The 18,597-nt window shown below is 35.4% G+C and overlaps 1 protein-coding gene across 3 annotated transcripts in view; it reads left to right on the forward strand.

Moving 5' to 3' along the window:
• Positions 1-18,597, forward strand: part of PPHLN1 (periphilin 1) — a 76,479-nt gene that overhangs the window by 29,182 nt on the left and 28,700 nt on the right. For 2 of the 3 annotated variants that reach the window (XM_086748200.1, XM_086748218.1), the window contains 4 exons: positions 4,357-4,613; positions 8,551-8,633; positions 12,836-12,955; positions 15,559-15,699. In XM_086748200.1, the coding sequence (XP_086604326.1) occupies positions 4,357-4,613; positions 8,551-8,633; positions 12,836-12,955; positions 15,559-15,699 (601 nt within the window). The remainder of the gene's footprint in view (positions 1-4,356; positions 4,614-8,550; positions 8,634-12,835; positions 12,956-15,558; positions 15,700-18,597) is intronic. The other variant, XM_086748208.1, reaches the window with a different exon arrangement.

Genomic DNA, 18,597 nt, shown 5'->3' on the forward strand with positions numbered 1-18,597 from the left:
CTTTCCCTTGCATGTGTGTTACAAGACACGGAAAGTGTACTGAGTTAAGAAGCATGGTTCAAATCATGTCTGTTTTATCTCTGCAGTGAAGTCTAGTATCTTAGGAGACAGGTATAATTTACTCTATTTATAAAATTGTGTGAGTTACTTTTAGGCAGGGTTAGTAACCAAGCCTAGGCCTATAAATGGAATGACTAACCCCTTTGACAATAGCAGTAATCTTTGTCAGATGGAAGGGGTCACATAAACTTCTCTGTTGACTTTTTTATCTAGGTGATAGACTGCACTCACCTGTGAGTTACTGAAAGAACCTGCAGTTTCTATTCCGCAGCGATATGCTACTGAGTTGCCAATCTCATCAGTGCAGTGTCATAAGTGTGAATTTTGTCCTCTGTGGCTGGACAACATCATAGATTAATGTTTTAGTTGAAAAGATGGATGTCTGCATTGGGATGCAGAAGTCCAAGAGAACAGTAAGCATGAAGTATTGTATACAGTTGCCCAGTAGCAAGCAAGAGACTGAATTAAGATTCCTCTTACAAACAAAAATTTTTCCTGTATTGCATGTGATGTGCTTTCATGTACCCAAGTACACTTCCATTCCAGACATGTCACATCTAGCAAGTGATTGAATTTTGCCTTTATGGACTCTTAAAATACAAAACTGACACACCACTTTGTGTTTGTCTTTGTTTCACATGGCTTAAGCTGTACCACTCCTTTTGTAACCTAGGCAGCTTCCTGTAGCCCTCGGTTTCCCACAGCATTGCTGCTGAATGGCTTGCTGGGCTTAAAATGGTAGGGAAGATGAGACCAGAAGTACTCAGTGTGGTAGTGGTAGCTTAGGAAAGGTGGCGTCTCTAATCTCCCCTGTGTTGTATTCCCTTTCTCTACTGCTATGCAGAAAGCCGTACCCTTGCCTATTCTGTATTTGTGGGTTTTCCTTCAAGAAACTGGAACTCGTGGTTAACTGAAATAACTTAGGCTCGTGCTCTTCCCTAAGCCGCCCTTGTGGATGGTATATCAGGATATGGCTGTTTACTTATAAAACTTCAGGAGCTCATCCAAGATTATCAACTTCTGTGAGAATTTAATGGTCAGCTTTTGTGGAGGTTAAAAATGCTGATGCTTCCTGTTGAGACACTGCTAGGAGAACATTGTGCTTTCAGGACTAAGTGTTAGATATGAATACAAAGTATAAAGATAAGAAGGATCCAATATAAAAGAGATTAATCCTATATTTGTTGTTAGGGTGGTAGTTCTATTTTAATGTTAACAGCCAAGCACAAAATTTTGCATCTCTACTAAATATTGTCCCTGCTCAATAAACCTTTTGAGTACGTGTTGGAATCTGAAGCATGTGCTTAACTGCTTTGCTGAATTGGGGCCTTCATTACCAAATTGCAGGTGTATGTTAGCTTAAGTATTTAAGAGAAAAAAAAAAAGTAAAACAATGCTTATTTTGTTCTGTTCAGTGTAGTTTGTTACATTAATGGAAAACATCAGAAATGCTGTGCTGTTGCTATGCTGTCTGAAGCAGATTTAATATAGTTGATGGCTTGAGTGTTCAGTATGAGATAGGGTCCAGTTAGGAGTTAACACAGAGTGATGAAATGAAAATTTTAAAAATGGAAGTGAGTTTCTACTTCTTTTTTTGAGTGTAACATTATTGTAGAATGAGGCTTTTAAATGTTTTCCTCTTTAAAAGTGTGTTTCAGTGATATTTTGTAAATTCTTATGTGGATATTGGAGCATTTATTATACCTGTGCAATAGTTGGGGCTCTGTAAACATTTCCATAATAAACTTCTCTGTATACTAGGGCTTAATAACTTGCTCATAAAAAAAAGTGCTTTGGGCTTAAAAGTGGTGTACTGGTCTGCCAGAAAGCTTGTGCTTTAAAAATAAATAAGGTTATTTAAAGAGAGAGATTTAGAAGGAAACTGAGGAAAAAGCGTACTGTACCTAACTCATTCCTGATAAATATCTGATCAATATGTTCTTTAATAAATTTTTAAAAATCCCCACTTAACTAGACAAACTAATTCAGTGCTGAGCTAATCTTTTTAGTGTACTTAAAGTCTAAACTTCTGTTTTAAGTCTATTGCTACATTAAATGTTCATACATGTAATGTAGATAAAGTGTTAGTTCCCTATTTGCAGCTACATCTCTTGTAGGTCTGAGAACTCACCTGGATTCTTTAGATTTCTTTTTGCTAAATTTAAGTGGAAAAAGGGGTTTGAGTGTTTCTTCAGTAAATGTATTTTCTCAGTCTCTGATAATTTCAGTGATTTTCTTCTGGAAAGTCTCCCACTAACCTACATGTTTCCTAAAAAGTAGTGTCCTAAGCAGGGCATGTTGCTCTTAGACCTTTGAAGAAAGGAGGAGGATTATCCTTCTGTGTATTCTGGGGTGCTTCATTTTTTGGCTACTGTATAAAGGCTAGTAAACAGAGTACTATTTAACAGTTCCTTCATTGTTTCTTTTGCTGGCTTGCTTGGAAAGAAGAAAGTGTCACAATGAACAGAAGAAGAAAATAGGTTTAGAAAGTATCTGAATATTGATAGATATAAATCCGTATAACATTGTCTTCTATCAGTTTTGCTATGCAGACCTGAAAACGCTTTTCTGTAAGATAAGATACCTAGAAAAGGCCTGTGGTCTGTTAACAGTGAAATAATTATTTAACTGTAAAACTTGGCTTTGCTTAACTGACATTTTACTGAAAACCAGGGTGGCTGGGAGCTGTTGATTCATGCTTTAGTTTCATATGGAAAATTTCAAAATAAAGATTTGTTTTATTTTCCTGATACTTTATTCCATCTGGAATTGGAGAAATAAGCTGAAGGATTGTCTGTATTTTACTGGCTATGCCCCCGCCCTGATGATATTTCTGTTGCAGGATAAACCTCAATGTTGCTTGCGGGATATTTGCGCTCCGAAGCAGAAGTGCAGATGTGCTTTCCATGCAAACAGAAAATCAGCGCTGTATAAAACACATCCATGTACTAGGGTTTCTGTTACTGTGGTGCTACCTGTGTAGTTTCAGTAGTCCAAAACACCTTTGGCACACTGAAGTCCTTTGTTACCCATCACAAATGTGGGCCTGTAACGTGCTATAGGAATTGTACACTAGAGGGCTTTTTTTCCTTTTCTCCACCAACGTAAAATTAGCTGCAGCCACATTGTGCTAAATGAGACCACCAGATCTTTTCTGTCTTTGTGAGATATTCCCTTATTTAAAATATTGGAGTATGATGAGAAGTAGGAGAGAAAAGCAGGGAAATAAGGTACATTCTGGCTTACTATAAATGCTATGAAGTCTTTATTTTTACTTAGCAATGCTGTGGAGGTGCTCAGAAGTACTTGCTTCTCTTAGCAATGTGTCTTCCAACCACGGCAAATGTCAGAAGTCTAGATTCAGTAGGTGTTCACTTGCATGTTTGTTAGCTTTGAGATTCTTTTGGAAAAGTTCAATTTGATACTGGTTTTTTGACCTTTACATATATATGTATATTAGTATAATTTGCAGTTAACCAGAATGTTTGGGGTATGGTCTGAAGTAACAATATATAAATTTAGTAGAAAGTTTTAGTGTTTACTATATTATGGCTTCAAATCAGTTGTAATACTGAATGTATCTCTGGCACTTACTGTTAACAGTAACGTTCAAAATGAATGTTATGTACTGGAAAGACAGACTTTTTATTAGGCATAAATCTTCATGTTTTCATTCAGAGTTTGACCTTGGGTGGATACATAGGCATGAGACTGGATATTCTGCGGTTTTATTTTTGGTTTTGCTGGATATAAACTGAAATCCCTTGATGATGTTTTGCAAAGCAAGGTGTATGAAATCAAATGAGGGACATAGTCCCTTGAAAATAATCATAAGAGAAAAACAGAGTTGAAAACCAGCCAAATAGTGTGAGCACTGTTTGCGTCTGCATTTTTAGCTAAAATTAAAGCTTAATTTCCAGGTGAAGTAGAGTGTGGAGTGAATCTGAAGAAGTAAAATGTGAGAGTCCCAACTTCTTTAATGTCTCTTTCTATATTTCTATATTTTAGCTATATTGTTGAGAAATAGAAAGGAATTAGCTTCTAATGATGAAGTAGTTGAATGAAATATGAAAAAAATTACATACACATAACATGTATTTTCTACTTTCCTGTTTGTTTTTTTTGTTCATTGCCTAGTACTCTAACAATGCTGAAGATTTCAGATGTGTTCTGCAAATGAGAGCTCACTTACTTGTATTTACCAGAAATAAAATGTTGCCATTGTATTAGCTAGTGCTATTCCACAAATATTGGAAGGATAACCAAGTAACTTTTATTTTTCTATTATCTTCAAAGGGACGTCAGAGATGGCTTCAGAAGGAAAAGCTTCTATCCTTCTCATTACATGAGAGAGCGATCCCCTCATAAGAGGGACTCTCCTTTCTTCAGGGAATCGCCAGGGAGCCGAAGGGATTCTCCACACAGCAGATCTGGCTCTAGTGTCAGCAGCAGGAGCTACTCTCCTGAAAGAAGCAAAGGCTATCCTTTCCACCAGTCCCAGCATAGCAGAAGTATGTCATCTTTACATAAAAGAAATATTTCTTCTCAGCAAGGTAATGCTGGATTAATGATGAGAACTGGTTAGTGAGGGGAAACTGCAGCTCACTGTATAAGCCCTTTTTCTTTACATGCTGTCTTTTAGAATGAGAAAACTAGACATTTTGTAATAATTATGTGTTGTCTGCTCTTTGGCTGTTTCACTGTACTCTCTGTTCCCTTATGTATTTCATGTGGGTGTTATTTCAGTAGGAGCTCTAGACTGACTGTAGGAGTTTCAGCTGCACAGCTTTTTAGTGTTGTATGTTATTTTCCTTTTAGTAACAACTGCTTCTATTACTTCTTTATGTGCTTCATTGGATTCCCTTACAAGAAACTTTGCTGACGTCTATAGCAGATGAAGACTTATCTTCCTGCAACCAGGGGAAAAGAGAGATTTAAAAAATTGGAGAAATTAAAGTACATACTGCTGCTTGTTACATTTTCTGAAAATATTCTTAGAAATGTATTAATAGGGTTTTGAAACTGGTTGTTTTTTAGCAATTTCAACTCATCATCAGATTCTCTCAAATATTGCTTTCCTCAAAGAAATGTGAAACATATCTCAGTTAATTCTATACTGTGTTTGTTCTGCCTTTTAAAAGCTTGGCTATTAATCTTTCCTGGAAATCTAATGAATCATCTGTTTTGAAAATATTTACAGTTTTCCTATTTAAATAATTTTTAAAAAAAAGGGCAAATTTGCTTTTCATAGTATACTACAATCTTAGCCATTGCTGTTTGTACTGCTTATATAAATTAATCTGATTTGATTTCCCTTTCTGCAAATATTTTCTAGTGAACTATAGAAACCTACTGTTCATTTTGGCAGCTTTTAAAAAAATTAATTAGATTTTTTTTTTATTCACTGATAGGCATATTGTGTGTTTCCACAGTGGTACACTGGACCATTATATAGCACTTCTTGCCAAAAAAAGATCTTGTGGAGTTTAGTTAACATTGTTTAAATATGGAGGAATCATTTAACTGAATCTGTAGCTTATCATTGCAGTTTTTTTAATATTTTGTAGCAGTACTTTGTGAGTGTGAATACCTGTAAGTGTAGGAGAGGAAGAGAAAAATACGATATTCAACTAAATTTGCAGAAGTGTTGTAGATGTGCGGATCATAATTACCAGGAACAGAAAAAAAATTGTGAGAAACCGTATAAAATTTTGGAATGTCTCAGGGGTTTCTTAAAATTTTGAGCTGACTTCTATCACATTTGTAATATATGGGCAGACTTAGTGAAACAGTAGTGGAGGTAGCGAAGTAGAAGCAGTCATCTTCACAAACCAGAAAAGATGTTGGTCAAGAGAGGAGGTTACATTTAGGTCTGTGGCTTCTTGGTTTTGTTTTTTTTTTTTTTTTTTCCATTTTCTTGGTTAAACACCTCTCCTCATCAACTTTAAATCAGTTTTAAGAGACTAGATGGCTTGTACACTGAACTATTTCTTCATTACTGCCTGTTCCCTGGAAAACAGTACTACTAACTTGTTCCTCTAGATGACTGAATTAAAATGGCCTATTCGCAAGGTATAAATGACTTAAATAATACTTTTAGGATTGTGTTTGAATATGATTTGTCTTAGGTAAGCTCATGTATTACATATTTAAAAGGAACATAAAGTGGGACATATATATGTCAGCAGTACATCTTAGTTTGTGCTTAAATGGATTTGAAACATGCAAAGTATTTACTATTTCATGCAGAACTTATAATACAGCGTATTTTTAAATATGGTAGTAATGTTTAAAATCATGCTGTCTAAATCAATTTGGCCTGATGACTTACACTGAAGGAGGAATCTCCCATGCTCTCCAGCATTTCATAAATTAGGATAAATATAGAATTTGAACAAAGAAAACTGGGAGCACATAAAGAAGCTTGGTAGGGAAAGGACAGGCATTCAACTGTGGTGGGAGAGCATGGAGAGAAGCAGGGTGATATTCCTTCAGTGGGCCAGCCAGTAAGGGGTCTGTGGAGTGGTGTGCCAAAGAGATGCAAGGCAGCAAGTAGTGCTGCTTGGAAAGTGTAATGTTTGACTGTACAAGTAGAGCTTGTAGGTTCAAAATAGCCACATGCATTCAAAAGTGGTCTAATAGTATCTCCATATTAAACAGTGGTTTGTCTTTCTGCTTAACTTTCAGTAATTTACTGTCAGTTGTATCAACTTACTTCATCTATGCAAGAATAAACATATAATCCACTCAACTGAGATAATCTTTAAAGAATCCAGTGTGATGAAGGAGGCATGTAGGAGGCAGAGTTAGAGTAGTCTGTAAATTTAGAAGGAGATAGCTCATCTGTGGAGCTGAAAAGCAGGTATCACAACAGCAAAACTTCTGTGTTACTTGGTGGTATCAAGGGAAACATACTGTGCTCTGGGGAGTGTGACAGATTAAATACATGATTGTTTCTATCTTCACAGTTTTGGTTTTGTCATACACTGTGTATTTATAGGAACCTTTAATTATTTGCAGTTTTTGCTATTTCTTTTCATTGTTAAAGAGCTTTGTTAAAGGTAATTCATAATTCATCTTTTGTTTTATGACTACTAGAAGTTCTTAATGAGGCAGCTTGCTATGTTTTTAAGTATGCTCTCCATTTAGCATCATCTTCAAATCAAGGGTTAAAGTGCAATTTGGAACGTTTAACTTTTGACAGAGTAACTTCCCCAGCTATTTTCAGTAGCGTTTTTGAAAGACTCATCAGTAGCTGTGAAGATTTTTGCAGGGATTAGTAGGCCTTCAGCATCACAGCAGTAACTCTCTACTCATTGCCTCTAGCAATGTGTAGAGATGAGCAGGGGTTTGATCTTTGCTTTGTATTAAGTCTACACTGTACATATGGTATGAAAATGTGGGGAAAGAGTAAAAGACCAGCTTTCCAAACATCTCTGAAACATTTTCTGTTGTTAAAAGTATGCGTTTTGCATAGACTGCTCTTTACATTTTTTGTATAGGTAGTGGTATTTTAAAATACACAACACAATGCAGTCTTGTTTTAGAGCATCAAGTGAAAAAAAAGAAACTAGCTTGACTATTAGGAGTGAGATGCCATGTTTGCTCTTTATTGCTTTGACTCATTAAACTAAAGCCATGTTTGTTTATAGTTCTACTAAAATAACTTATATTCCAATTTTGATAAGTATTTGATAGGCCTTTCTTAATTGTATTATACTAATTTAATGGAAGCCAAGGTAAGCCTATATTGTTTTCTGTTGTGAACAGTCATCCATTTCCCAGTGAGTGTGAATAGTCTAGTTAATTTAGGTCTACTGACAACACATCTGCTTTCTGTATTTACCTTTTGCAGGTCCCTTAGATGTAATCTGAGGACCAGAAGTTGAAAACTAGTAGTCTGCACTGCAGCTGGTTCTGCTGTTGTAGGCTGCCTGTAGCCGGTCTGTCGCAAGGCTATGCGCAGACTGCGGTTAGCACAGTGAATTTGAATTGTCATTTTGCTGATTTTAACTCTTATAAGAAAAACACTGATAATACAAAACCATTGTATCATGATAATACAAAGCCCATGGTCAATACAGTACCACTGTATTGACTGTTTCTCGTAGCAGGGCTTTTCAACATACTATGAACCAGTTCTTACACTGCCTGGTTTCCTCAAGTGATTGACTGATGTCTAATATTTCACCTGTTTATATCAGTACAGGAATATTAAAAAGTAAGACCACATCACCTTGCCAAATCATATTGATACACCCTTTCAGTTATTGTTGAAAAACAGGACAATCGATTTCCCTAAACATAATATAGGTGTATGTCTTCTTTCTTTGTAAAGAGAAGGTGTTATCAATATTTATCAGGTGATGGAGTGTGCGGATTTAATGTCTGACTTAACTGAATTTCACTGCCATTTTTCTAAGCCGATTAGTATATTTGACGTGTATCTTTAATATAGTTTTACAGTTGTTAATTTTTTCTTAATTGTAGGTAAAGAGAGGACATCAGCTCAGTCACTGAAAACATCAAGAGATGCATCACCTTCGGGCTCCACAGCAGTACCCTCATCAAAGGTGAATTTTCTTTTTGAGTACTTCTTGCTAATGGTTTCAGATTTCTCATTGGTGGATTTTTTCCTCAGTTGGAAAGAGATACTGTATGCAGCTGTTAAGGAAAGGAGCATCTTGAATTGCTCTGCTGTCCAGCAGAGGATAGGTTTCCCTTATCTGGCAGGAAGGTGCTGATAATGCAGTGTTTATCTGAGTGTGACACGGATAAAGCTTTTTATTCCGTATTCACTGTCTCATTTTAGGAGAAAGGGAGTTTTGTATGTGTTTAAAATTGTCATTTTCCGAAGTCGAGCATGTGCTAGAAAAGGAATGACAAGGAGAAAAACAGGGAAGCAGTTTTTAGGACCAACAGATCAATTGGACAAGCCTGTACTTGCACTGAACTCCATCCTTTAGTGATTCCTGAGCTGTGACTGGATTTGGAAACAGTGTGGTGAAGTGTCTGGCTGACTGGGAAGATAATGCGAATAGCAGCGTTAGCTTGAAAGCAGGGCTACTCGAGGATGTGGCAAGAATGACAGCGTTTACTTGGGAAGGGAGCCACATTGCAGGATAGTTTGGTAAATGCTATTTTGTGTTTAAATGAAGCTGTTTAATCTCCCATCCAAAATATCTTGTGGGCTGAGCACCAACTACATAATCTTGCTAATTAGTTAAATGGACAGGCAAATAAACACTAATGAACAATCAGCATTCAATATTGTTCTGGCTGTCTTGTGGCAGCAAAAACATTTTCACATCACAGACTGCTTGCCTGTAAGTTATATTTGAGGTTAAAATGAACACTTCCACAGGAGTATTTTCTCTAAATTCTTGAGAAATACTTTAATGAGAAACAAAGAAACAATGCATTATATTGTTCTAAGTGAATAAGGTCCTATTAAAAAGTAGCATTTGCCCTAGGTAGTATGGTGTACTAGCATGGTTCTTGAGATCTTTTTAATAAAAGCAGTGGAATGCGTAAACAAAAAAAAAAATTAAGAAAGAAAGGTGCTTTTTGTTGTGAGAAGGTGAGACTGAAGGAAATAATTAGGTGGGGAAAAAATCAGGCTTTGGTTATGTCATTCGAAGTACTTATCCCTTATGCAGCTCTTTTAGAACTGCTGTGCTAGGCATTAGCTAATTGCCAATGTCCTGAAGGGGGGGGCAAGTTATGTATTTTCAGTGATGTAAATAAGGAAAGTAAGATAAAAACTCTTATGCAGAAGTTACACTGATTTGGATTATAAAATAAACTTGCTAATTAGTTCACCTGTTTTGCTTACGGACTCAGCCTATTACAGCTTAGTACCAAATCCTTTCTTAATGCAAACCTTTGAGAACAAGGAGACATTGCAAAATCTCTTGCTGTTGTATTAATATGCAGTGTGAGCTTGAACTATAAAGTATTCTGTAAATGTTTTGCTTTCTTCTTCAGGAAAGTCTGATCTCTGCTGTATTGGGTTTTTTTGCCAGCAGTTTGCATGTATCTCCTGGCAGTGGGTATCCACTTGATGTAAGCTACACAGAATGAAATCTTCTGTCTGATGGAAATCATTTCCCCAGACAACACAGATATTTATTGGGTGTGCATCAGCTGCAGAAATTGAAGTACTTCAGTGACCTTTTATTGCTTTTCTCTTGAAGTCCCGAAATCTGCTTGTAATGTACTGTCTTGTGTCAGTGGAACCTCTTGGGGTGATGGCGGGATTACACCGAGCAGTTAAGTTATAGAAGTGCTTGACTGACATAGAAATATCGACAGAAAGAGTCTTGGCAGAACATGTTGAACATCTCCAGGGCCAGGGTCTTACAATCTACTTAGGCTTAAGAAATGAGTTATATATTTTATATATTAAAGGAGAAAATTTTCAATGCTCTAAATTATAATTTAGTTTTGAAATACTTACAAATGTATATGCTTCTACAGCAATATCTCTTTTCACTGTAGTAACTATATATTCAAATCTGAAAAGGTATTCTTATCTGTCGTATAATTAATTTTTTACATATTAATGCATGTGAATTAATACATGTTGGTGTTATCTGATCTTAACCACCTGTTTAATTGACTACGGCATGAAATCTTTTGTGTTTCTCTTTCATAACTGTCTGGACTGCAAGCCTTGGAGGCTGTATCCAGCATAATTAGAGCAAAAAGTAGATGTGTGAGACAGGGAAAGCTTCCTGGCAAACATAGCAGAAAACTAACAGGTTTTTGCAGTTCTTACGTTATGCATAAGGTAGAAAAAGAAAAAAGACACCTCCATTTTAAGGCAGTGGGGGAAATTCAGTTGTTTTTTACATGATATACTAGGTTGTTCACTTCTTGCAAGTTTGCAGCCTAAGTAAATATACCTAGGCTCCCATTTTTCAGTTGAGTGTACCTGTGGATATACCATTACTTTGTTATGTCAAATGCACTCAGAATTTTGTAATACATATTTATTGACATGCAACCTATTGAGTTAATCTTAGTGAGATTAAATTAAACAGATTCTTTTTGCTGTATTTCAGTAGATACTAGAATAATTAGTTTCTGTTTGTGGCTTTTTGAAATATTGTAAGTCATGTAAGACTTTATTTATCTTCATTTCATGCAAAGCTGGCTGTTGGTGACAAAGATACTGGTCCTTTATTTTGTTAGTATTGACCAGAGCTACATTTGAGGAAAGGGAGAGATTCATAGTAGTACCACAGTACAAGATTTATTGGCAGCTAGGGAAAAGTCAGGCATACTATGGGGAATTAAGAACATGTTGGAAAAAAAAAACTTGGCAACAGATAGTTTGTAGTGAGATTAATGTAAGAATAATCCTGTAGTTTGGAAAGGTGAGTTGGACTAATTCTTCTGTGAATTATATCACCCCTTTCTTTTAAGAACCCTCTTCATACTCCTGCATGTTGAATTTTGTCACCCACCGACTTCGCTGGTTATAATTCTGTAATTTACAGTTGTAGAAAAGAGGGATTCCTATTTGAACATTGTGTTGCACTTCTCTTCTGGATTCAGATAAAGGTGGTGCCTTTATGGCACAGAATCCTGGAAGGGTTCGGTGAATTGTATACTTATGCCATACTCCAGCACAAAGATATGTTTGGATAGTATTTTACTTGAGGTAAGCACAAAAGGTCTGAAGATGAAGCAGTTTTATTACATGTCACAGTATTTCCTTCCTCAGGCCATTTATGTAATTTGAAATGAACTAATGATAAGGAGGAGGAGTGTTGTTTTTTTTTTTTTCATTTGGTTCTTTGTTTGCTTTTTTTTTTTTCCCCTCTGTTTGCTAACATGGAACAGGGATTGGGTAGAAATTGTGACAACCTTTTTCAGGCAGTAGGATTTTTCTGTCTTCTCTTAGATATTCATCTTAGTGCTGCAGTTTTTAATACTAGACTTGTATAGATTCTTGCATGGGTGCTTCTATACATACAGTTGATTCAAATGAAATACCCACATAGTGATAACCAGAATTATAAAGCTCGCTCTTCCTAAACTGGTTTTGCTAAGCAAGTGTTTGTCATTGTCTGTCTGTTGCTCTGTTAGTTAAAGAGAAATTGTATTCTTAGAGAGAAATCAGTTTTAAAATACTATTTATATGAGCCTTTCCATCTGAAAAGGTAGATTTAAAGGCCATAAAGCCATGACTAACTCTATTATAAATGGTCAACTTTCCCCCAAATAAAAATTAATGAATTTGAATGGAAGCAGCTCTGATAATTTAAAGTATATGTAAAATCTTTTTGTTCCTAATTAGCTTAGGTTTTATACCCTGCACAGTATTTAGTAGTTCAGTTTAAATTTGTTACAGCCTTTTATGCCTGAAAATCACATTAAATTATTAAATTACTCCACATTTGTGTCTGGCTTCTTAGTGCCCATTTGATCCATGTGTCTTTAAACTCAACTGGTCTCAAATTATTTTTCTGTTATCTCTGTCCCGTGAATTTAATAAAACTGATTCTGAAAGTATGGTGCTTTTCTTAGCATTTTACTGAACTTTGTTGACTTACCTTTTTTCCTTCTCTCTCTTCTTTCTCTTCTCTCTCCCCACCTAATATTCTTTTTAAAGAAATTGGTCAGCAAACGATATAGTTTCAACTTCCTTATTTTCTTTTTTAAAACATTTCAGGCATCTGAATAACTATTTCTTTTTATTTTGAAGATGTTTTGCCATGTGTATATGCATTCAATGTTAAACCTTGTCTGTAATGTTTTCATACAGGCCTTGGATAAGAGCAACAGACTATCGGAAAAGGAACTTGCAGAAGCTGCAAGCAAGTGGGCAGCTGAAAAGTCAGAGAAGGCCGATGAAAGCAACGTACCTGAAACAACAGAGTATAATGTAAGAGATGAGTATTAATTGGTTTATTTTAGTGTTACAATAGACTCTTGTTTTTCTGTACTCTCCTGAAAGGCACATTTTGTCATTTACCCCTGAATTTGTCTGCCTGTGCTATTAAATGTTTGTTGAAAGGGAGTAAAAGGGAGACTAAAGCCTTGTGATTGATTTATTTATTTATCCATTTATTTATTTTAAAAAATACACAAAAGCGGAGTAGGTTTTGTTAGTATAATTTGAACTCGCATTGAGCTACAACTGACAAAATAAGGCTGCAGCTCTCCTAGGGATTCTCCAAGGAACTCTTGCACTAGTGCAGGTGTATACCTACTGAACTCCTTAAAATTAGCAAGAATCTTCTGAGTCAGAATACGTGTGTACCTTTAATACTTAAGACTAAAAGAGAACCTCTAGTTTATTGAGTTTAGTTCATGCCATGTCATGTATTCCTTTTGAGAAAGCAGTCCTCCTCAGTAGTATTAAAAATTAAGCTTTTGCCTTGGTACTGCACTGAGTAGATTATTTTTTCCCCTAGAACCTTTATTTCATGAATAGTCAATGTTAATTAGTTGCCAGCTTATACCCATCTGTTCTTGCCTCTCCTTATCTTCTACCCCTTGCTATATTGAAGTGTGATTATAGCCTTTTTCAATCTTTCTTTTGTTATGCTGCTCTTGGACAGGATGTCTCTTTTGGATTCTGCTATGTTAGAGGAAGACGTATTTGTAATTTAAAACAAACCAAAGTCATATAATGTCTTTTTATAAAATACTCTGTTTTAATTCTGTGATCATTTCATCTTCAACTTTCACTTTGTTCAAATTTAGAGACACTCTTAGAAAAACAAAATAGTACCTACTTTACAAAGTCACATGTTTGAACTTTATAATTAATGGTATTTTATATTTGTAAATAATTTGAGGGTAAATAGAAGCATATTGGGAAGCATCAAATTTCCTCCTTGTATTTCACGCTTGTGGAACCTAAGGGCTAGATTAGAGAAATAAACTCACTGCATCCATATTTATCTGAACTTCTAAGTCCTGTCCATTGATGTAATGGCTGAGTGCATCAACAGCTTCTTGAGATTGGACAAGGAAGATCCAGTTGGATAAATAAACTGTTACTTTCCATCCAGGAAAAAGAAATTTTTAAAAAAGAGGAGGAGGGGTTGGAGTGAGGAAAAAGGAGTAACTAACTGATGCAAGCATGACTGTCATATGGAGGAGAACATGTGATGCATGGACATTTCTGAGAGATTAAGGAGAGTCAGAGTGAAGAGAAAAATCACTCCTGTTCTTGATGAGGAGAAGGTAATGCAAGGGAGGAAAGAACAGAGTAGGCCATATGGAGAAGAGTTGTTTAAAGCTTCCTCTCTGCCTCAGAGAAAATTGCAGTGGCAAAAAAGATTTAAAATAAAGAAAGATTCAAAATGAAACAATTTTAGTTTATTGCAGAGTCTGAGATGATTTGTTGACTAAGAAAGTGTGGTGCAGGAATGCTAATGAAGGAGGTAAGGCATGTCTTTCTGAGTTCTGGAAGAAAGGATACTTCTCACCTGATGAGTAGCCTGGCGTGTATGAATTGCAAGAGTTTTTGACTTTTTCCAGTTAATCTTACATAGTGCTTGATAGTTGAACTTTGTGTTGCACTGAACTTCTCAGCAGCCTTTACTCCCTTTTGGACATTTCGTGATTTACTGCAATAACAAGATTTGAGATGCAATCTTAATGGTTTATATTGCTCCAGTGCTCATAGGACCACTTAAGCTTTCTTTTTTTGTCTAATGCTTTTCTCTTTCACATTAGTTAAGTCTTAAGATTCTCCAGTAGTAGAAAATACTTCTGTGCATCTTCTTGAATTATCAAATCTTATTTTTAAAAAGTAATTAACTGTTCTACAAATCTGTTCTGTAATATTGCATTTAAATATGCTGTAGTAATTTCTTATCTTTTTGCATCGTCTGTGTAAACTCCTTGGAGTGGGAGTCTGTTTTCTTTGGGGCAGGGATACTGCCTTAATCTCTGTTTTAGAGAGAAGCTTATACAATTTCAGTGCTTCAGTAAGATTTCTCATATTATCAGGAATCATCTAAGCGCATGATTGCTTTTGCTATGCAATAGGTATCTCTATTCCTTTAATATTTAACCTATGGCCCTGAGTGCTGCAAGAGTTCTTTCTGAGAGCGTTTTGATTTTGTCATTGCCTGTTTACCTTTGATTTTGTTACTTTTATCCTTCCCTAGAAAGCTAATCACACTTACAATGTGGATTTCTTGTCAGCTGAGGTAACAAATATCACATATATGAGCTCCTTCTCAGCAGAAAGGCAGATAAAAGTTATCTGACATCATTGTCTTTACATAGTTAGGACTAAGTTGTAGGGTTTTTTAATGATGTCACATTTTCTACATGTTTAAAATCCATATTTCTGTATCTGTTAAATTGTAGCAATACTACTTCACTAATAGTCTTGATAAACAAAGACATATCTAACTGAATGACTGTATTTGGGTTTTTATTTTTATTTTTGCTCTCACTCTTTGAGGTTTTTATTTTGCTCAAAACTGAAAATTCTCTTTTCTTTTCTTTTCTTTTTTTTTTAAGGCTGGATCTTCAGCTCCATTATATGTTGAACAGACGGAGGAAACAGAAACAAATATAATGGATAGTACAGAATTATATGAGGATGGCCAGCTTCTTGGCCGCTCAAAAGCAATTGTAACTAAGACGAAGGAGATTGAGCAGGTGAGTCCTCTTGACATTTTATCAGTAGTAAAGTACCTGTGTAATGGTTTGATCTGCTAGAAATATGTTGGTTTACTTTTTCCTCCTTGGAGCACAATGTGAATCTAATCTGATTTCTTGAGATGATGTGATGCTAACATCTCTGTCTATTTAATTCTGTACGTTACTGAAGAAGCATAGCATTTATCTGCATGTGGGAATTAGTGGTAGTTTTCTGTAACTTATATGCAACACCTTCTATTTTGCAAACCAAGAAAATGACTGCTTCTTTGAAGAATTGTTTTAAAATCAAATATAATACAGATAATTTCAAATGTAATTTAAAAGTAAGGCTTTACATGAGATCAAGTTATCAAAGATTATTTTTACACTGTAATTTCCTTAACTTAAATATATACAGTTTGGGATTGAACACTAGAAGCTGCCTGTTGAGGTTTTTTTGTGTTGTGAGTTTTTCAGGGGCATTTTGTTTTGTTGGGATTTTGTGTTTGGATTTTTTTAAATCAGCTTTGAATCTCAGTGCCTTTGTCATTCTCCGAAGATTAAGAAATTTTAAGTTTTGCTTTGACTACAGTGTTTTATATCTGGATGAGGGAGCGATATTGTGTTCAAAATTTGTTTTCTTTTCTCTTTTGTGTTGAGTACTTGGGGATTAATTAAATACAAAACAAGGTTTCTGCTACTCTTTTTATATAACATTGAGTTTTTGAGCAGGTTCAATGGTTATTCCTGTATTCATCTTTAATGTCACATCACTTCGCAGTAAGGAAATTATCTACAATAACCTCTTCAATTTTATTTGTCATAAACAATCATAGGGTTTTGTTTACATAGTTTTGTTAGTTTAAATTGAGAGTTTAGAGATTTTTCTGACTTGATCTTTCTGACGTAAATGCAACTCTGCCCAACTCTGGAAATTGCATTTAAAGTTTATAAGTTGGGTGGGAGAAAGAAGTTACTTTCTTCAAACTTGCTCTGATTTACAGTGTTTTCAGTGTGTGCCTGGGATGGGTGGAAGGGAAGTACAGATCACTTTCCCCCGTCATGACTATGTCATAATAACATCTTCGAGAAAATAGGCCTCTGGTCTTGTTTGAGATAAGCTTATTCTAGGCCTTCATTTTCCATCTAAATCCTAGTGGCCTTTGTTCTGTTGCCTGTGAGCCCATTTCCTGTACCGTAATCCTGTTGTTCCTTTTTTCTTGACACTTGAAAAACAACTTTCTACTCAATTGGGTTTTTTTGGTGTCGTGTCCCCCCCCCATGTTGACTCTGCATAATCATGTTTCCTGGTGAGGATGGTGTTGCATGTGTGCTGGTCTGGGTGGGATGGAGTTAACCACAGCAGCTGTAACTATGAGGGTCATGATGCAGTTTGTTTATCCCTGTGTGTCTGATCACCAGGTTGTGTGTGGCCTGAATCAGCTACTACCACATGCATAAAGTTATGGCTGTTTAAAAATGACAAACTGAAAAGACTAGAAGCAGATTTTTAAAAAATAGCAATTGCGGTTATTTAGCCTGATGCTGGTGAATCTGTGATTGGTTTATTTCCCATGAAAACCTGCCCCGTGGTCCTGAGGACAAGCTTATAGCGAAGACAGATGAAAATTTGGGCTTAAAAACCAAATGTTGTTTTCAATATGATCTGATGTTATTATGTTGCCCTTATCTCTAAAGAAATCTAGGTTATGTTCCGTAAAACAGAATACTTTTAGGAACTTAGCTCAGAAAAGCCTGAGGAATAACTTGAAAAGATTTGGATTTCATAGAACCAGTTTTTCCTGTTGTTGATTTGAATATTGAAGCTGTCAGCTTCCACAGAATTAAAGTAAGATTTTGGAGTGATACTGGGAACATCTTCAAATGTGAACTTGTTGAGAGCTAGACAAGATATGTGTTTAATCATTCAAACATAAGACTGTAAAATGATTTATGTGTTTTTCAGTTAAATGCTTAAAAGTAACTTCTGCTTCAGCAATTTAAAAAAGAAAATCCAGAAAATTTGTGATTATGATAGTCCTAATGATTTTCATAATTGTGAAATACTGTGAGTAGTCATACTGTATATGGAAGCAATCTCTCTGTAGAAATGTGTCCCGTTGACTTTGAGTTGTCAGCATCTAAAAGTAAGTTTGATTTGATTCTGTGTGGCTTGAGTTTCCACCTTTGACAAGGAATGAGAGAGGCAGCAAAGAGTGGAATAGAAACTAAATTTGCAGTCCTGTGGTGAACTGCTTACTCAAGGTTCTTTGGATGAACTTCTCAATATAAATTATGCTAATTTTACTACTATTTAACCAAAAATAGGTTTCTGGTTTTTGCACAGTAATGTTAGTCTTTAACGTGCAAATTTAATACTGTTTCCTGTCATGCTGTACTGTTTATATAGATGTAACAGTTAAATCTTAGAAGTGAACTGTAGACCATAATACACTTTAGGAATAGGAAGACTGAACTGATAAAGAAATAAAGAATACATTTACAAGAAAGCTTTTATATAATTGTTTCTTATTATTTGTCTTGAAGATTCCAGTAACAGCAGTAAAACTTCTTATGTGGAGATTTTCAAGTTGAATTTCATTCAGATTTTTAAAATAGCTTCTGAATACCTAGTTTAATGTATTATTTCTGGAACGTAATTTTGTGGAAGGATTACTAAAGTAAAATACTTATTGCTAAGAGTTACGCTGCAAAAGTGGTGAAGCTGTAATCCTTCTGCAAAGCCAGATTCCCAAAAGATTGGTTTTCAGTCTTCACTGGGCAGCTATTAAAGCATCTAAAATAAATAAATAATTGAATCAGACAGGGTAGAAATAACTTCTTGTGCCACTGGGTATGTGTCTAAGAGCTGATGAAGATCTGGCTAGTGTTTGAGAAAGTGAAACTTAATTAGAA

Source organism: Chlamydotis macqueenii, chromosome 1, assembly GCF_036417535.1.
Source record: "Chlamydotis macqueenii isolate bChlMac1 chromosome 1, bChlMac1.mat, whole genome shotgun sequence".
NCBI classification, from domain to species: domain Eukaryota; kingdom Metazoa; phylum Chordata; class Aves; order Otidiformes; family Otididae; genus Chlamydotis; species Chlamydotis macqueenii.